Raw genomic sequence first — 21982 nt, 5'->3', positions numbered from 1 at the left:
CGAATTGCTTGATCGATACGATGCGACATGTTTTAAAGGTCTTAATTAGGTCTTTAGTTACCAGAATAGTCATGAGATTTGTAAAAAGTGTTTTTTTTTCAAATCTAAATATGTGTATTTTCTTAATTCATTTAAGATATTTTAACATCGATAAGCTACTTACTGTTCCCTTTTAATTTTAACATCTGTCTGGGCACTTCTTTCAATCCAATGCTAGATATAGAAAACTACACTAGCCATCGACAAATCCCCCCAATCAATAGCATCAGAATTAATTTTTATACTATCTGCATCCTCCTATATAAAGTGACCTCCACTAGAGTAGTTGACCGATGTTCAAATCTCAAAAATCAATTAAAAAGAAAAATCAAGTTAACAAACATAAAAAGTTGCCTCTAATTCAATAGAAAAACATTGACGGACTTTGTAGAGTGAAGACATGAAGTCATTTATACAATATCGTAGTTGGGATTCATCAATTCGTTGAGAAGAATCCCGAATATGATATTTGTAAAAAAAAATCTAAAATTGTAAAGGTTGTACACTGTTTATTAGAATAATAAAGGTTCATTTAGATCTAGTAATAAGTTGAAATTTGTTGAATTACAACTAAGGCAGAAAAAAACATAATATTTAGATAATTTTCTTAATTAGCATTGAATTTTTTCCACATGTTTTTATTTAACTCAACATCGTGTATAACTTGTATCATTTATATTCGTTGAATTGTTCGAGCTGCGTTTAGGATTGAATCAAATTGTTTTTAACAAACGTGTTATCAAACTTTCAAACTAGGAATCGAAAACCCCTTTCTATCAAACCATCGATTCCTTTCTTTAAAACGCACGACGACTATGTTTCACTGCTAAATATAGTACAGTTTCTATTCTTTCCTTGCGTAACTTTTGAAATAATTTAATCCAAAAACAAACTAAATGTTATAGAAATTAACAGTTTACTAAGTAGTCTTTGCTATTCTTCCAAAAATATATGATTTTACGAACAACAAATTCGATGCATTTTTCCTTTTGTAGAAAAGTTAACTCTACTTTTCTGCTTTGACAAGAACGTGTAGTATCCATATTCTTCTTTACTTCCACCAAAGGAAACAGCTATCTTCACAATTTGTGTTACAATAGTGAACAAACTGACAAAAGTTACACAGTCTATGCGGACGATGACATTCACTGTTGCATAGTCCTTTAAAGAAACAGTAGTAACAATACGAACACACCCTTGTTCCACCTGCAGTTAGATCTGCCATGGCTGCATCGTAATCGCCAACCATACAAGATCCATTTCTGGTACATAAAAACACTGACAAAAGCAGCACGATACTTTTCATTTTTACAATTTCAATGTCAATGTTTGTAGCTGATGCAACTGTACACTAGACGTAAATTATGATTTGATATTAAGGAGTGACAAGTTCAACTACAATAGGTAATACAAACTATAAACGGATGCTATATTTCTATGTTCCAAATACTTGTATGTCAAAAGGTCATTCAATTGACATGTTTAACTAGAACTCTTAATAATTAAGTATCACAAGTGCTTATACATGTACAAAAGGTGAAGTATCTTATACGAATGAGGTCAACAGAGGTTTGTCAGAGGTTTCTATCTGTAGATTACCAATCGCACTTTTGCAAATTGTTTGTGCTTTCTATTGATATTAGAAAAGGAAATTACTACATAATTTAATCTAAATTAAACGAAGAAAGGGTTCGACATTTAAATGCTAAAATCACAAAACAAAAAACAAAAATATCATGGAAATTGCAATTTCCTATCTTTGTATTGACTCTTTTACGCGTAACGTGAACATTCAATTATTTACTACACATAATATTCAGAAAGACTTAGAAAAACAATTACCAATAAAAACTCAAGTTTTCCATCAGTCGTAAAGATAAAGTCAACCATCATTCTAAGAAGGTATCGGTTTTGAAAAATGCACAAGATAGATTATATGCTTCAAAAGTGTATAACAAAACTAAACGTAAATAAAATAACAAACAAAAATATACAATCATGAAAATATATCACTAACCTAATATAAAAATTGCTGACTTTGACCGTTTAAAATCCCGAATATCGTACAAACTAATTTTTTTCACGTTCAGTAATTTTAAGAATCATTACCAATAACACAAAAGAAAAAAACCTTTTAAGGTAGTCACAAAAATTGCACACTTAAATTGCAAAAAAAGGCAAAACACACGACTAGATCTAAAAGATATAAAGTTAAGTTTTAAAATTCACATCTAGATTTGAAGAAACACTGCTATTTTTTTTAAATTACACATGTGGGTGTGAAAGAGGCATTTTTTTCTTAACAACACAGACAAATTTGAAAACTACACAACTAGATTTGAAAACTACACAGCTAGATTTGACGTGACTTCACTTTATGCATTTTTTGAAAATTTATGTCTTGTTACGTCAGGGTCTGGATTTCTTCCGCGTTTTATTTCTGGTATTTGTGAAAGTTATATAAAGTGGTCCGCTGTATGGATAATGAGGCAATCAAAACAATTATCCCCATTTTTATCATACATACACGCATATTTGACTTTTATTTTTAGGGAAGCAAACTGAGAAATCAAGGACCCATGCTGTATTGGAGGGGATGATTCAAGGGCGGAGCTCGTGTCCAAAAAGAATTTTCAGTATTTTTTATGTTTGCTTAACGTCCAGTGGCAAATATGTCATGCATATTCAGTACTTGAACAAATAAACAGTAAATCGAGCAGTATATAAGTAGGTCAGTGAATTGTTTTACAATAAGATTTTTTTCAATTTTCATCCAAATATGGTCACTATGAAACATTCAGGTAATTTTACATTTACCATATCTTTTCAAAATTATCAAGGCTATCTGCCCTTTAATATGGTACTATCTTTTAAAATGAAAAAGTAATTGCTTTTTAAATAAAACCACCCCAAATTTTCCTGAGATAGATTATTCTGTTTTATTCATACACAAACTCTATTAAAGAATACAATGTATTATGAAATAATAAGAAGATGTGGTATGATTGCCAATGAGACCTCCACCAGAGACCAAATGACGTAACGTAGAAGCATAGATATAATGGCTATTATATCTATGGTAGAAGTAAGCATTTATAGGTCACCGTAAGGCCTTCAACAATAAGCAAAACCCATAAACAATCTTTATTTCAAGAGGATAATCCCTTAGTTAAAACAAATCTTCCTGAGAGTCCTCAAAATAAAAAAAATAATATACACATTAAGTACAATATAATCATAATTATATTGATATATACACAATTTACAATTTTATATAGATTTTAATGAAAAAGCATATTAATCTGCCTTTTTCATGAAAAAATTGTAACATTTTGCTTTAAAAGAAACAAGTGTATTACTCATCTTTATTTCATTTGGTAAACTGTTCCATATTTGAGAACCAGAATATAGAAAAGTTTTCTTCAAAAATTCTTTTTTTTGGCTTTGGAAGTTTCAATAGTTTTTCAACATTTAATTATAATTTTGATTAATTATCAGTAAAATGAAAGTTTTCTCGTAAATAGTTAGGAACCATATCCTTTAATGATTTAAATACAAGTATTGCCTTTTGATATTGAATTCGTTTTTCCACATTCAATCAATTTAAACTATTAAACAATAAAGTGTAGGATATCTTACCATACCGCACAGTAAGCTATAATTAAAAGACCCCGAATTGACTAGTGTAACTAAAAACTATTCAAACGAGAACTACAACCACGGAACCACATGCATTCAGACCCTCATTATCTAAGTTCAAATGTATCAACAATTGATGTGATAAACAATATCAATCATATATTTAAACAACCACTGAACCACAGACATTCAGACCACCATTATCTAAGTTCAAATGTATCAACAATTGATGTGAAAAACAATATCAATCATGCATTTAGCAATCACTGAACCACATGCATTCAGACCATCATGATCTAAGTTCTAATGTATCAACAAGGAATTGTACAATTCCTTGGTATCAACAATTGATGTGATAAACAATATCAATCATGCATTTAAATATTCGACTAAGTGCAGTATTCGTGTTTTGTTCACTGAAATAGAAGTTCCTTCCGATAATATAAGTTCCAAATGGAAGAAATAGTCAGTAAAACTATTTCCTCTAGAACAAATATTATTTGTTTCTAACGGAATGAAGATTATAGAATATTTGTTCCAACGGGAACAGATTTTGGCATTGTTTTTCACAACTTCTGTTTGTCGGATCAAATACACGTGAAACCCGTTTCCACCAACTTGACGTCCGAATCTTTATATCTCCTCGGATTTCTAACTAACTTCTCTTTAGATTTGAATTACCAAATACATGTAATATTACATAATAAACTTAAAATGAACAAAATACAAAATCACATAAAAGGATTAAGATAAGAAAAGAAATTATACACAATAGACTCGTGATGACAACGGATTATAGAGTACGTAACTTATAAACGTGTAATTAGCACATTCATGTAGTTAAAACCTTTTCAGATTTAAAAAACTGCATGAGAAGAAAGAAAACAGTGAACATGTCGAAATAAAAGAAAGGAAAAGTTACTATACTTTAGTTTGACACCATAATTAAATTAGTACTGTGTGGACTGCCTTTAAGTTATCGTAACAGTATGACTTTTATAATACTGAGGCGGTAAAATTAAACGTCAACATAGTTTATTATCCGATTAAATTACATGTACATCCTATTGATATTCAATTTAACCAATATAAACAAACATCTGACCAAATACGGATGAAATAAAATCACAGGTCAAAGGGTACAATAAATACTTACAGTTTGTTAGTATTTGCACCTTTTAGTATTGTTACGGATATTTGATTATTGTGACTCATTTATTTGTTATTTGACGTTTGTACTGAATGGATATATATTCATATTCAATTATCCTGATTTCTGTGTTTTTGTGCCAAGAAATACGTAAGTTTTAATTAATTTCAAATATATTTTCTTTTAGCTAATTGTTTCCTTAGATCATTTGAGGTCACCTGATAAATGAATTTTGAAATCATGTGACAATCCCGCTCTATGTCCATTTCAATGTCAGAAATGTTGATTACAATTATAAAGTGAAAGATGTCTATTTTATGTGTTCATATTAACTTGTAAATACATTATAGATGGACTAAATAATTGTAAAACATTCGATTCTATGTGTCTAACCCCTATGGTTGACTTGGGTACAGAAATATGCCCGTCCGCCAAGGGAGCCCATACTAAAATGAAGTGGGATGCATAAAGACGCAGCCACGTCCGGTCGGACGTTAAATTAGATGCCTTATATAAGGAGAGAACCACACTCACTGCACATAAAGAACCTTTGAAACAACTCTCTGATGGATTCGTATGTGGCCTGTTGCAAGGCAAAATGTATACCCCCGTCCAATACACCCTTATTTTCAAATGGCAGTCCACCAACCCTTAACCTTTGCAGAACCTTCCTAACGAAATAATTGTTAATTCATTCACGTCCTGAACATGCATGAAATATTTGCAAATAGAAGTATAGCAAGCAAAAATCAACCAATCAATCTATTGGCTTATTTTGTGAAATAAAGAAGGACTTGAGATACCAAGGAGACAGTCAAAAATACATTATTTGTAGAAAGGCAACACACTGGCAGTATAGCAGAACATTCTTCATTTCAATACACAAAAGGTAAAGATTGAAACTAACCCACCGGAAACCGGGGAAATGTTGAACTTGGTGCTTTGTAAGAGCAAGCAGTTCAAGCTCCACAAGTGGCAGCTAGCGTGTTGCATAAGGCAGGTACAATTCCTATGATAAATGGCATTCGGTGACAATAAACACGAAAGGAAGACGGGTTGTAGCAAGAAGAAATGGAGGATATCCTTGGTAAAATATGATGGATGAAAGCGTGATTGTTAAAAATGTAAGTACATGTTCAGTTTATTGATTGTTGTTTGCTTTACGTCCAGCAGCAAATATGACATGTACACATTCATGACAATACCAAATTGTCATTTAACCCACTTGGTAGGTTTGTAAAGTGTATCGACTGGGATACAGGGATGCCAAATCTGAATCTGAAAAGGTATGATGTTTTGAAGCAGAGTTTTGCGTTGCAACATGCCACTAGCTGAACCATCAAAGAAAAGTTGGAAGAATTTTTTAAAGTGCAAAGAGCGTTGAACTCTTCTTTCACTAAGCATCGGATTTAGCGTTCCTATTTCAACCTGATGTGGTTGTGTAATCATGCACCCGACACAGCATATGTATAATTGACGCATTGGGAAAAGTAAACGCGATCATATTGGTACACTCAAGCCATTCTTTGGGGTTATAATTTCCTGAACTAATTGATTGTTTACACTGTAAAATGCAGGCTTTGTTTCCTATTTTGTCCTGTCGGGTCCTTTTATAACTTGTTATACGTTATGATTTTGCTCATTGTTAAAGTATTTCGGTGACCTATAGTTGTTTACATCCTAGTCCTTTGGTCTCATTGGCAAGCATACTATATCTCCTTATTTTTGTATTGCAGTGCGACTGTGTTCTTGTTAGATCGATTCGTAATTAACTGGTATCCTTTCTTCTGTCACACTATCAAAATTGTAACAGCTACCAAAGTGATCACGATTACAATAAATAAAATACATTGTCATGAGTACAGTTTGATTTCTCAAAAAAAATGTGCGTGTTTCTATTTTCTTTACCCCTGTCTCTACCACAGCTACAAACTAGGAGAAGCGAATATTATATTTATAGTCCCTCTTATATAACTTTAACACTCCCAAATTTGGTTCAGAGTTTTCCTGATAACTGTACATGTTTATCTAGAAGTGAGCATGGAAAGCATGTGCACTCTCCCTATTTAAACAGTTCCACACTAAGTTTCTTTTGATAAGAAGTACTAACATTTCTCCTGTATTTTTGAATTTTAGAGATAAACACTCAACAAACATGTAGATCAAAACAGAAATTTTGTGATACATGAGTTTCTAAAGCTTCTATTTCTAATTTAACTGTTGCCAATATAACTTAATTGTTAATACTCATACGTTAACCAAAACAATTCATAATTCAAATGGCTAAGATCTGTATAGTAGGTGGATCCGGAAGAAGACCGAGCATCTGCAACTATGAAAAACGATTATTAGCCTATTTTAGAAAGATAAGAAATCTTAATTGCCAAAGACCCGTTAACAAAGCGGATTTTGATCCGAAGATAAGTTGCATTTCTCCAGTACAACGGGTTCATCGCAAATTCCAACCAAAATTCGAGAATATAGGGAAAATATATATTATGTATATGTAATATATACTAGTACATGAGGTTCTATAGCTTTTATGTTTGCTGTTATTTCTGTCCTTTTAATCTGTTCTATTGTGCAATGTAGCCTTTTGTTGTTCACTTAGTTTGCTTTATCTTTTATAGAAACCCAACAGTGTGTAAAGAAAAAATGCGAGAGCAAAAATGGTGGATACAAGTCCTGTAAAGTTAATGCAGTACCAGATGACAACTTCATTACTTCTGTGACTGTCAAGGAGGAGAAAGACTCTGATGAAAGTGATGAAGTTTTTTGCGTATTTAATGTAACCTATGGCTACACTTCCAACACAATATGGGTAAATCAAGGATGCAGGGCTGACTTTATAGCTTGCTACAGTGGAGTAAAAAGTAAGTACACGGTAAATAATGGCGTAATTGTCATTCTATATACATAATACAGATGGCATCGATGGGAAGTGACATAGAAAGGTATTACGATATAGGATGGGTGGTTGATTTTAAATTTCAGGAAAAAATGTTGTTTTAGCATAAATTGTTTTAGTTTTGATCTGTTGATAAGTTTATATCGTGTCATGGTGGTCTATCTTATTGAAGCGAAACACGGACACATGATTTGTACATTAATAATTCTGCCTTGTGATGGGTTATCTGATTTAAAAAAAAACATATGTCAAATTGTGGTTACAGATGCAATGCCAAATGAAATAATGGTCTGATGCGACAGTATTACATGTATCATAAAAGAACAAATCGTAAGGATAACTATTTAAAAAAAAGTTTTTATTCCAGCTTGCTAATTTGAATAATTTTATTTTCTACAAATTCAAGTAATCTCTATTGGTGAATTCGTCCATAAAATGTTGCGGTGGAATTACTCTGTTTTTTTTTGTCGTTGTCTTTGTCATTGTCCTGAAGTTCTATTTGACAGAGCATAAAGTGTTACACTGTACCATGTTAATGACCAAACTATGTTTTTTTCTGTCCTAGGCATGTATTTAGCTAAGACATTTTGGTCACCACTCTTTTGGAATAAGTTGTTTATCAATGCTCGTCTTCTTGATTGTTCAACTGATTTAATTTACTTTCAAACTGTTTAGATTCAAGTGCCCCTGGTGTGTATTGTACCATTTATATTAAACCAGTACTCCTGAATATATATTAAGTCATGTATGAATAGTGTATTTGAATTTCAGCAGCGAACATTCATAAATACTGAAACAAATAGATTTACACATTACATCATAAATACCAGAAAAAATGGTACTGTCTATGTTATGAAATATACTATATTAATTATTTAATAAAAGAAACAAATCACATCAGGAATTTCGTGTGCCCCAAACCACGTTTCTGGAGTTACCTTCAACAGGAACGCTTATTGACCTTATTCCTAAAAATGTGAAAGTCTGTGATGTATAAATACGTAGAAACATAAGAACGCAATTTGACCAAAATAAACCGTGGCTAAAAAAACTACCCACATTTATCTTAGGTCAAACTGTGCCCGATGGAGTTGGAACCTTAGTAAATATTTTCATAGTTCTATATTTTTCAAATGACTTGACAGTAACCCTTTTTCAGTTTATATCAAATTTTGAAAATATGGTTGTGCTGACATTTTCGGAGTTGAAAATAACTTCAAATAAATGTTAATTCAACATCTTTACATTATTCTACAGTTTCTTCTACATCCGTACCTTCCACAACAGAAAAGAAAAATAATTCAACTGCATTTTCAAGTTACATGAATGCAACAGCAAGATCAGGTACTTGTAAATGATTAAGCCACAACGCGTCACATTTCTATATGTATGTTTCACGAGAATCCGTTAGTTTGATTGGTTAACAACAATAGCGCTTTATTAAAAAAAAAATTAAAACTTCATATCAAAATGAAATGTTACATTCGCGATGACACGTGCTTCCACAAAAAAAGTGCACAGGTAAAAAAAAGAAAAAGTTGATAAAACTTTTTTTTCATGGCCTTAGCATAAAAATGTGATTATAAGAAATGCATGCTTCTTTTAGTAATTTGATAGGGTTGTAAAATTGTTGATCGTGCACACATTTTTAGAACGATGTGCTTCCGCGCTTTATACAAAATGTGCTTCGGTCAACACTTTTAAACCCCGATAAAATTACAAAAAGAAGCATGCATTTCTTACATTAATAATCATGCAGATTACCTATAATTTGTGTGACTGTATTCTATAAACATTTGTTCAATATTCATGATTTTTAATAAACACACTTTATGACCTTAGGATTTGTAACCTATAAGGCAGCTACAGGTAGTGATATATTTTTGCAAAAAAAAAAAAAAAAAATGAAGTATCATAAATTAAGAAAAACCTGACAAATTGTAAAAATCTTTCCTTGAAATGAAAACGTACAAATACATTTCAACAATGAAAATAAAAAAGTAAGAACAGTGAAATAAGAAGATGTTGTAAGTATGAAAATTCACGATGGAATAGTTTAAGACCAACCAGCCAACATGAACATATAGCATAGTAAACTATAGTAAGATTGTCATATCAATACAAACGCTTAAACTTTAGTAAACTCAATTCCATTTGAAAAGTAAGAATCTGCCGTTGATACGTGGTATTTGTTGGGCAACCACAAAAAAAAAAAAAAAAAAAAACATGGCAAAAAAGGTAAAGCAAGTGAAACTTTACTGAGCTGTGGTAATCTGTGACATTCCATCTCTTAAACAAGATTCCTTCCAACGGAAAACAACATTAGGACACCTATATCTGGCTTTGTGAATCATTTGTCGGATGGCTTCCTCCTTCCAGTTACTGCATATGTATATGCAGGGAGAAATCATTGATAACTAATTTTAAAGTAAAAGTAAAACATGAAACGATGTAATTAGAATTTACAAATATTGTAACATAAATATAAATTTACATAATAGTCTCGTGTCTTCAACATATATTAGAAAGAAGACAAAAGTATCCCTAAAATCAGCACACTGTCAAAATGAATGCAAATAAACACGTTGTTTGATTGTAGAGTCACCTTTATACACACCATGTCGTCTTATAATTCTAACAGTAACTAGGTAGAGGTAAAGCAAATTTTACTTGCATTCGTTTTAATCACAGGTTCAAAACCAGAAAGATTAAACACCCACTGGAATTCGAAAATTTAAGTGTTTACATAATATACTTTTAAAAATTTCAGCAGCTGTACATACTTCATAAAATTAAGATGCTAACAAGTGCCACATATTGCTGTTGAAGTCAACATTGAGTCTTTTACATGGTTTTGTAAAAGGCATCGAAGGTTATCTTTAACGAAAGAAAATTAATTTGTATTTGAAAGAGAACATATATATAATTACTTCCTTTAGAAATATCTGTTCGCAAAGAATAGATTCTTGTACATTTTTTTCATAGTTTATAAAATTTTACCAAAGTCTATAAAAACTGCAGGTTTGAGCCATCTTCAGGCATTGAATAATTTCGGAAATACGCAAAAATGTCGTAAAAACTTTATTGTACATATAAATCTTTACCACGGACACCATGGATATAAATAATTGAAAAAGTGTTATAAAACGTTGCTGTAGTGAAATAAATTTAAAAGAAATGGCCTTATAATATATTTGATATAGAATATTTATAGAATGTCTATTCCCGGTAGGTATAGTGTCCGGCTAGAATCATGGTTTTTCGAGTGATTTGATCGGATTTTTTCGAGTGTGACCACTTTTTTTCGAGTGAATATAATAAAAAATGGAAACAAACAGACTTCCTTTCTAACAAGACGTGATATAGAAGCTTAAGTTTAATATACAAGGATATACAAGGTGTGTTAGTATTTGAGATAAAAAGATATTATCAATCCGACATTATTTTTCGTTAAAAAAGTTGAATTTAGCCTTACAATGCTTTTATTCCAAAAAACAGAATAAAGCCATTTTTATACATATACCAATGCAAATGTCGATGGAAATGCATACATGGAATCCATATATCCTTAGATATACAGACACTTTACAAAAATTCTTGTTGTTGCATCGAAAACGACATTTTGAGACTAAATTCATTTCTATGTGTTCGGGTTTTTTCGAGAGCAGTCCGGGCTTTTTCGAGTGCGTCCGTGTTTTATCGAGTGATTATACAAATTTCCTATAGCTTAGAATGTTATGTGTCAGTGTATTTGCGTTTAAAAACAATAAAAAAGGGTTCAAATTGTGTACTTTTTAAGGCACAAAACCAATGCATTCGTCAGTTTGATAAAGGTGTACTAACACTTACACTTTATAAACAAGTATCGTTCATTTGTATATATTTTTGTTTGTCACATCTTATAAATTACATGTACAGTTTATATTCATGATGTCAACAATCTAATGTAAGCATAGATAATTTGGATTGAGACGTACGTACAAATAGTAAATTAAGCTGATGAATTATTCATTTCATTGTTAACTATATATGAAATTTAATTCAGATTTTATTTACAATGGGAATAAAAACTGGTCGGATTAAGTCTGTGAATGTGTGTGAATGAGGGGGCATACCTCTTGTAGTAGAATATTTTGTATTACATAGCATTTTTCTGATTCTTCTCTGCTGTCCAGTAGGTTTCTTACTCCGTTTTATAATAACAGCTGCGCCATGGGCGCATGATACGCCCGTCGCGTTTTCAAAGAATAAAGTCCATTCTCTCATGGTTGTGGCTTATTATATATTTCTTGCATGAATAGATATTGCTTATATCACACTGCACGGAGTGTGATACGAAAAAGTGATATGAAAATCTGCGTTAATTTTATTTGCTTATCCAGAGCATCATAAGACGACATTACGGCATTTCCATTGGCTATTCGTTAGGTCATTGACGACCATCAAAGGTTACGACGATGTACATTTCGTGTGCAAAACACTAGACCAACGATTCGCGGAAATTTTAATTTAACACAGTGATGGTGTTGACCATAAGACAAATAGGTTTAACAACTTGTGAGAATGGGATATCGCTTGATATCAACTCTCGTTATTTAATTCAAGTAAGTAAGTAAGTAAGTAATTTCCCCCTCGTTATTTTATTCAAAAAGTAATAATAAAATCACCGGAGGCTCGTTTATTATTATATTGAAATTAAATAACTCGAGTTGATATCAAGCGATATCCATTCTCACTCGTTATGAAACCTATAAATAATTTCTCAATGCCATATAAAAAATTTATGAAAAAAACTAAAAGGGAGGTTACCTTAATCTATATAAAGCAGTCACCAAAGTTTCATGAAAACTCCGCAAAGCAAAACTGTAAAGTCATCCCTTTCTAGCTCACCTGGCCCCAAAGGGTCAAGCGAGTTTTTCTCATCACTTGGCATACGTCGTTGTCCGTCGTCGACGTCCGTTAATTTTTTCATTGTGTTGTCCCGTGATGCTCGGAATTATACGTCTAGAGTGTTTTAAAATTGCTGTTGAACAGATCACAATCTGAGCAGCTTAATAACTGTATTTTAATGTTAAGGATAGCGGATCATGAGCAACGCAATTTTTTTAACAAAAAATCTTCTCCTCTGAAACTTATGGACCAAGTTCATTATAGATAGAATAAACAGCAAGAATGTTCAGTAAAGTTAGATCTACATACAAGTCACCATCACCAAAACAGAATTTAGTCATGAATTCTATTCTTGTCTTTAAAATAGAAGAGTGTCCTTTGTTTGATATGCACTTCAGCACATAGACCAAGGTGAGCGACACAGGCTCTTTAGAGCCTCTAGTTTGTTTAATAAAATCCCATAACTCGGAAACGTAAAATCTAAAAATTTTAAAATTCTAAAGGGAGGATACCTCAATAGATATAAACAATTCACCGGAGTTTCATGTAAATTGTTTACCGCGTTTTTGAGTTATTGTCCGACATGCTGACGACGGACGGGCGGACGGACAACGGTATACCATAATACGTATAAAAATTCCGGGGTTCACTGCGAAAAAAACTATTAACTGTGACAACAAAAGTACCATAAAAATGAAGTTGAAATGATTATGAGTCCCCCTGCACTATGTTCTAAGGACCTTTTAATAAAGAATCCAATAATTTCTAATTTAATACTGGAAAGTTGTGGTTGAACGTTTTCCGAACAGAAAATGTGCATTAAATTGAAAATGGTTAATTTTGATCAACGTAGTAATATGTTTTGGTGATTTATTGAGAAAATATGATATTGTCATTCATAAAATTACTTTTATAAACTAGAAAAGTCATTTTTTAAAGTCAAGAATTCCTTTTTTCTTATTAAAATTTCTGTTAAAAAAAACCCGGACCATTTGTTTAAAAACCCGGACGGTTTCACAGTTCCTCTCGAAAAAACCCGGACAATAACAAACACTGAATTTAATGGTTAAATACAAGGAATTGAACTTACTCAAAACATGTGTAGTATTCAAATAAGATGGGTAGTCATGTAAAAGACTATTTTAATTACGAATTAGCAGTTAATTGACCTAATCGCATGTTTTATCACTCGAAAAAGCCCGATCTACACTCGAAAAAAAATGGACAGATTCACTCGAAAAACCACGATCCTAGCCGGACACTATACCTACCGTGCTATTGATTTATTTCAGGTATATCAACAAAACATATCAACCAATCCACATCTAGTCAAATGAAGATGAACAGCAACAAAAGCATAGCAGGTTAGTAAATGTATTAATCAATCTCGCCTTTCCACTTTCAACATTACTTAATGTTAATTTTATTACAACATCATAGTATATGGAAAATAATTGATATGGGATAGATATACCTGAAACAAACGAGGAAGGTGTCTCTAACACAATATGAAGTACTCAAAGAAAAAAACAAATAGTTCAGCACGAAAGAACTTCCAAGTGATGCGACAGTCACTACAAGGTACTAAAGGACACCTTACAATAATTTCTAAGTTTTCTATTGAACATCGACACAAATGAATTATTTTTTTGCAATGTAGATAAAAAACGAAAATCAAGAATAATCTAAAATACAACCCATTACAACATACCGCATCAACCACCAACCATGGGTCACCCGACTGCTCCGGAAAAAAAGACATACAAACAAAAATGAATCACACATGGTCCATTCAAGTCTGTTCAGATAAGAGTATGCTGGTAAAGCATGTGTAGATCACAAACAATTTCAGTTATAGTAGTTGTGGATAAAAATAATTTAATTTTCATTAATAAATCTGAATTGAAGAGATATAATTTGAAAAAAGCACTCTGTGAATGTAGCATGGGAGATATCCAATTAAATACTTGTATAATCAATATAAACATTTATAGGGAAATTATAGTGATGAACCAAGTATAAATAAAAGGAGAGTGTGGTTGCATACGTCAATGGGACAGCAACGCAACAATACGAAAACCCAGAAGATATCTACAGGTCGCATACGGTCTTTGACCATACACAAATGTCAATTAAATTTGCACATATGTATTAATATTTACAAGCATGCGTAAGTAAAGGACTTACAAGATATAAAGTAAATCCTCTTTTTTCAGGATTGGTTGCAGGCATTATAACAGGTGTTGGTTTCATTGCTTTGATAATTTTAATCTTCATTTTTAAACGGTACGTATTGAGGGTTTCAAGATCTATTCATATTTATTGAAAACTGTATTTGATTTGCATTTAAGCGTTTACTAGGTATTAAACTGAAACTTTTAAAAATCGTTCATTTAGAATGTGTTGATTCTACAAAGTTATACCATTAGTGAAATTTAGACTGCAATCTGAATATACTTATTAATTTCATTTACTGGAAGATAAGCATTTTTATAAATTTGCTTTATAAAAAGAATTCAAATGTCACTTCTCTGGTTTATGAGTATTTTATTGGTTTTGTTAACAACTTTTCAAGTTGTATGTACTGAGTAGTAGAACATGAAAATTTTAACGTAACTTGTTAAAAACTTTTTCTCTGATTCATTTGTTTTGCCACAATTCTAGATATTTTTTATCATTGACATTACCTACATTAACCTAAAAAAAAATGACAGCATTATAAAGGTATATGTTTATCATAATTCAGTGCTTTGTATCAATATAATCAATATTTGCAGAACAAATTCTAATTCATTAACATATCATTTTATATTTTAGTTTTTCTTTGTCCTGTTTTGCAAGGAATGTCCCTTATGAAAATAAAAATGGTGCACAAGGTTACACAGGGAATCAAAATGCTACTTACATCCACTCAAACGCTTCTGATATTCAAGAAAATAATAAAAACTATACCACACTTGGAAATGAAACAGATAGTCATTACTACAGAGAATTTAAAAATTCCCCGCAAAGTGAAAGTGAATACAATAATATCGAACCACATTCTTATATGACCGTGTATGACTCCTTTGACCAGAATAAACAATCGGCATTGACTAATGCCACATATGAGGAAGTCCGACAAACAGAGAAAGGTTTTACGGAAATTCTTGGAAAAACTGGAGCCAAACATTATGATTATGCGGAATTTGCAACAAACATCACAAATTCACAATATGATACTCACTCAAAGAAATCGAGTGAGCCACACGAATACTTTATCCTTGACCCAAACGAAACTACGTACGAAAATCATAAATGTCACAGTTCTGGAAAAGAATCAAATTCTAGTCAGACGAAGGACTATTTTGTACTTGATCCAAAAGAAACAGGCTTTGACAGAAGCTCAATTAAAAACTTGGATACTTCTTGAGAGTACATGCTTCAAAAGACAACCGATAGTATAGGTCCATAATTTTTGCGGAGTAGTATCAGCAAGTGAAGTTACGTGTAGCCATGCACAAGGTTGATTTAATTTTTTTATGTTAATTAAAAGTTCTGTTCACTGACCTTATTTTTTTAATTGAATTACATGTGTTCATCTATTTACTCTCAAGGATTCAATACACTATTAATTGAATTTAAAGTCAGATAGAAAAAGTCAAACGATTCCTTGTTTGCTTTCTGAATTGCTATATGAAACATTTTACTGTAATATTCCCGTATAACTGACCACTTGTCACATGTCAACCGATTTGATAAAATCGTGAATTTTTTTTTTTATAACTCCATTACATAGAAGTTTCATACGAATCCGTAATTTTAATTGGTCGGAGCTTTCCAAACGTCATATTTTATTTCCCAATAAAATTCAACATCTATGACTGCGTGTGCTTTACATATGTACGTTAAAACTATGCATAGACAATCAAACGAAAGGCTTAATTTAATTTTTTATAGCATTAAAATGTAATATAAGAATTGAATGCTTTTTTGTAATTTTCACCGGAAAGGAAGCAGACCAATGTAAAATCATTACTGTAATATATAGGCAACGCTTTCTGGAAAATTAAATAAATTCTAAATATATAAATTGACGCTGTAAGAATTCTAAAAAAAAGTCCATGCGCCCCACAGAGAGTCATATAGTTACATGTAACAAACATATCATAACCACATCACAGCTTAAGGCTTCTTCTGAACATTTTAAGGTCCCTACTATATATTGGTTACCTAAACTACACAAAAAAACAGTAAAATATCGTTTCATCTCGGCCTCTAGTAAGTGTTCTACAACTAATCTTTCAGCGCTTTTAACAAGTTCCTTAACTACTATCAAAGAGCTTATAAACTATTGTAATAAAATATATGAAAATAGTGGAATTAACTATTTTTGGAGTGTAAAAAATTCTTTGGATGTTTTAGATAAATTACGTGCTTTTGATGGTCTTTTTGATTCTGTTGACAGTTTTGACTTTTCTACTCTTTACACTACACTTCCACACAATCTTATCAAACAAAAATTTGACTATTTAATTAAATGGTCGTTTGGTAAATCTGAATGCAAATATATTTACTACAACTCATTTAAAGCCTTCTTCTCTAATGAGAAAGGTAAATATGCTAGATATACTTACTGGAGGTGTGATGAGATGACTGAAGCTGTTAATTTTCTCCTTGATAATATTTATGTACGTTTCGGCAGCAAAGTTTATCGACAGGTTGTAGGTATTCCTATGGGCACCAATTGCCCCCCTTTAATAGCAGACTTGTTTTTGTACTGTTATGAATCATAGTTTATGATCAAACTCAGTAAAGACCCGTGTAAATTGCATTTAATTGATAAATTCAACAACACTTACCGTTATCTTGATGATATTTTTTCGTTAAATAATCAAGAATTTTCTCAATATACTGCCGAAATTTACCCAAAGGAAGTTACTTTAAATAAATCAAATTTAAACGATAACAACTGTCCTTTCCTAGATTTAGATATTTCGGTTTTACACGGGAAACTCCACAATAAAATTTACGACAAAAGGGACGATTTTTCGTTCCCTATTGTTAATTTTCCCTTTTTGGGTGGTGATGTTCCTTTGGCACTATCTTACGGTGTTTATATTTCACAACTCGTTCGCTATGCCCGTGTCTGTTGTGACGTTTTTGATTTTAACGAACGTAATCTATGTATTACTGGTAAATTATTAAGCCAGGGATTTCGTTACCACAAATTACTTAAAACCTTTACTAAATTATTTCACAGATATAAAGATTTGGTTTTGAAGTTTGGTTGTACCTGTAGAAAACTTATTTCAAACGGGATTGCACATCCTCATTTTTACGGCAATATTGTTTACCGTGCCCGGATATTTAGAAACGATCCTGGTAAACTTATCGATCCTTTAAATAAACATATTCTAAAAGGTTACCAATTCAACACTGTAATTAGATCATTAAATATTGTTTTTATTGGTACTAATATTGATTTTGTTATCAGTAAATTAAAAGCAAACTAAATATTATTGTTATATACATATACACATTCATGGATCTACAATCTGTCGATACCTGTATCTTGGCATTGCACAAGGTCATGTTTTTTTCTGACTGTTTATGATGTCTTTACACTAAATCCATTGGATGTTGGATGTGTACGGATTGATAATTTAGTCTTAGATGCATAATTTTTTTTATTAGTTGTAAGTGGCTTTGAACTAGCTGTTAGTAACTGCGAGTACTCTCAGATCTGAACTTAGTGTCTTTTTGTTGTTTGGACGTACAAGTACCCGGCCACGTCCACTTGTATTTGTAGTATTTGTATTTTTATCCATCTGATGAGTTAAGCCTCTTTCAACTGTTTTTTATAGTTCGTTCTTATGTTGTACTGTTACACCACTGTCCCAGTTTAGGGGGAGGGTTGGGATCCCGCTAACATGTTTAACCCCGCCACATTCTGTATGTATGTGCTTGTCCCAAGTCAGGAGCCTGTAATTCAGTGGTTGTCGTTTGTTTCTGTGTTACATACCGGTATTTGTTTTTCTTTAATTTTTTGTACATAAATTATGCCGTTAGTTTTCTCGTTTGAATTGTTTTACATTGTCATTTCGGGGCCTTTTATAGCTGACTGTGCGGTATGGGCTTTGCTCATTGTTGAAGGCCGTACGGTGACCTATAGTTGTTAATTTCTGTGTCATTTGGTCTCTTGTGGAGAGTTGTCTCATTGGCATTCATACCACATCTTCTTTTTTATATTAGCTGAAAGAATTTTAGAAATGAGGCTTACTCGGTATATAAACTATATGCAATGTATACAAGGGAAGAAAGTTTGTGGGTATCCTAAAAAGAGTTTCACCCGTTACTGTAGTATATCAATTATTTTTGCTGTTTATTTTATGGTTAGACAAAGAGGTAAGTTAAACCTTCAAATTGAAAGGATGTAGCGTGAATTATCTATATGGATAAACAATTGAGCATTTTTATTTTTGAAATATTTATGAGGTTAATATCTTTTGCTGGCCAATTTTATACTTTATATAGGAAACAATATTTAATCTCTCTAAGTATTTTCAAAATGTTCTCAGAAGTTTATCATGCATTCATGTTTAGATGAGGGGTGGACAGCTAAAAAGTGAGGTGGGAGAAAGGGGGTAGGGAAGTGGGAGAAGAGGTGGTGGGAGGTGGGAGGCATGGGGTTGGGAGGTGGGAGGTGGGAGAAAGGGGGTGGGAGATGGAAGAGAAGAAATTTTTTCTATGTAAAATTAATCTAGAGCCGATTTTATATCATTCAAAGTGATCGTAAATGATCTAATATTGGTCTTTGATTTTCTTAAACTTTTATACAGCATTTAACATTGGGACATAATTTCATAGAAATTGATCCAATATCCACCCATTTTGGTGTGAATCATATCTCTAGCCTAATTTCATATAAATTAATCCAATATCCACCCATTTTGGTGTGAATCATATCTCTAGCCTAAACATAGAACTCCAAGACTTAATAAAAACAAGAAAAAGACTAAAAACATTGAAAAGTTCAAAGCATTCAAAAATAAAATAAAATTACAAAACAACAGAAAATGTTTGTGATCCTAATCTTGTTTCGGTTCGCATGCTTATTTCTCTTTATAAATTAATTGGCTTAGTCTGCACCGTTATCCACTAGTGCGATGCCCCAGACTAATAATTTTTTTTGCAAAACTTTGTTCAATTTAGAAAAATGTTGGAATATTGGTCTTCGGACTAGACGTCGGAAAAGATTTTGGTGCAGACTGTTGGCAGAAGACTTACATCAACTTAATTACCAAAAATTTCCAAAAAAAACAACCTGTGTACGATTTTAAGATTGATATAAATTTAACCTGGGTATCTTTGGCAGCTTTCATTTCATCATAGGTAATTTTCCTTACATGAAACGTACCCAGCGTACACAGGGTACTTCTTATAGTACCCACAGTGCACTTTCAGCTTCATAAAATCATAATTCGGTGGACAAATATATTAACATAAATTGTGTTATATACCTTATCGGAAAAAAAAGTCCTCGCCAATACGTTAGTGTTTTAGTTGGTTCGATTTACTTTTGAAGCGATGTCCTATATATTTCTTTCTCATGTTTCTGTCAGTTAAGGTTATTCCGAAGACCACTGACGTCACTCAATGAGTTCCGAAAAGTAAAGGAGTAGGGCCACGAAGGGTTAAAAACGGCCCCGTCTCAGAAATTGACGAAATTACTGCAGAAGGATCACTTACTAGTGTAGTTCATAAAATGATAACCATTAGACTTGCAACTGTGTTTGTATAATTTTCCAAGGCGTTAAAAAAGACCAAGGTACAATGGTATTTTAGCCATTTGCGCGTAACGTTAAAATTGTTTTCATTAACGTTCTTGTAACTTTATAATCATTTTACCACAAGAATTTTTTTACAAAATATTTCTTGAATCTCGTCCCTATATCTTGTTTTTTTTTTAACTCTATTAACAGAAACTTACTAATATTAACGTTTAAGCTGCGAAAAGCGCTTCAATTAAATTTTGTATAAGTGGCCCGAATACTCGTTTTCTGTATTGATATTCACGAAATAGAAATTGCAGACTACATGTAAACAAACATAATTCTATATCATAGATTAAATTAAAAGTAATAAAAGATTTTAAAAGATAAGCAATGAATGTCTTCTATTGGGCAGAAGGTATTTAGATTGAAAGCTGTAAAATATCTTGGCGAGCGAGGTACAGTCGTAAAAAAGTATGGAGATAGTTGATCACACCACATCATCTTATTTGAAATGGAAAGAAAACCGTGATTCACTTAGACACAGAAAAGTTTATTTTCTAGTAAAGAAGTAAAACATGAAAACACAGATAAAGATAAACATTGTGTATAGACAGTACATAGCATTACATGTACTTCAATAATCATAGAACACATCATAATTGTACAAAAGTCATCAGACACCATAACCACTCATAAACATCATCTCATTCCAGAGGATAACATGCTTACTCTCAAAGCAAACATTCAGAATTAAACACTTGAATGAACAATAGTTTCTTATAATACTGCCATTTATACGTCACTGACCACATTACATAGTACTGCTATCTCTAATTGTACCTAAAGCGCATGAAATATGTAGTCATTTGTAAAAATTGAAATATAATGCTTTCAAATGGTTCAATGAATCCTTTTTTATATTTTCCCGGAACTTTTTTGCTAGATAAAGTAATAGTTTAAAGGCAGTGGCTATTTTGCCGGCGCCGCCAAAATTAAAAATATGCTATTTTGCCAACTTTCGGTAAGCGGAAGCCAGCATACCAGTAAAAAAAATTGTGTTTACAGATATGCAATTCAAAACTGACTATTGCTTCAAAACTAAATGTAATCTAAACATTTTTGATTTTGAAGCTATGTGATTGATTTTTTTAGACTGTATAATGTTTTTATCAATTCGTTATGCTATGAGATTTTGTCTTTCATTTTTTTTTTACAGCATAGTTTAAAAATTGAGATCTTATTCTTATGCATACATGTAGCATTAGACTGATTTGAGAAGTAATTTCAACTACATGTTTTGATATGATTTCATTGCTACAAATGGATGCTCAATAGTTTTTATTTTTATTCCTTTTTACAAATTCTTATTTTCACTTGGACTCATAAATGTTTTTAAACGATTTTATCTCAAATATTGTGACATTTATCTTATTCAACTATATGTCGAATAATAATTTGATTCTTTTATGTTAACAATGCACATTTTCGTAGTGTTTTTCACAAGTAAATAATTAAAATTCACTCTTTACAAAGAAGCGGCAAAATAACAAATTTGTCATGTTGTAAAAATGCGTGAAATTGTGCATTTTAGCATTTTCA

The 21982-nt window shown here is 31.8% G+C and overlaps 1 protein-coding gene across 2 annotated transcripts; it reads left to right on the top strand.

Moving 5' to 3' along the window:
* The first annotated feature begins 4830 nt into the window (after positions 1–4830).
* Positions 4831–16486, top strand: LOC127710059 (uncharacterized). Of its 2 annotated transcripts, XM_052215785.1 has the most exons (6): positions 4831–4978; positions 7459–7701; positions 8994–9080; positions 13919–13990; positions 14843–14912; positions 15444–16486. In XM_052215785.1, the coding sequence occupies exons 1-6, from the start codon at positions 4921–4923 to the stop codon at positions 16036–16038; spliced, it is 1125 nt and encodes a 374-aa protein (XP_052071745.1). In that variant the 5' UTR covers positions 4831–4920; the 3' UTR covers positions 16039–16486. The 2 variants fall into 2 exon arrangements, with proteins under 2 accessions (XP_052071745.1, XP_052071746.1); XM_052215786.1 differs by lacking the exon at positions 8994–9080.
* The last annotated feature ends 5496 nt before the right edge of the window (positions 16487–21982 follow it).

Source organism: Mytilus californianus, unplaced genomic scaffold (genome assembly GCF_021869535.1).
Source record: "Mytilus californianus isolate M0D057914Y unplaced genomic scaffold, xbMytCali1.0.p SCAF_7, whole genome shotgun sequence".
In the NCBI taxonomy this organism is placed as follows: domain Eukaryota; kingdom Metazoa; phylum Mollusca; class Bivalvia; order Mytilida; family Mytilidae; genus Mytilus; species Mytilus californianus.
The sequence above is the reverse complement of the archived record's forward strand: the minus strand, read 5'-3'. Positions and strand labels throughout refer to the sequence as shown.

Excerpts from the sequence above, each read along its gene's own strand:
- LOC127710059 (XM_052215785.1), top strand. The coding sequence starts at position 4,921 with ATGGATATATATTCATATTCAATTATCCTGATTTCTGTGTTTTTGTGC. Across the intron at positions 13,991-14,842 it reads CAGCAACAAAAGCATAGCAG|GATTGGTTGCAGGCATTATA; the intron begins GTTAGTAAATGT and ends CTCTTTTTTCAG. Across the intron at positions 14,913-15,443 it reads TTAATCTTCATTTTTAAACG|TTTTTCTTTGTCCTGTTTTG; the intron begins GTACGTATTGAG and ends TTTATATTTTAG.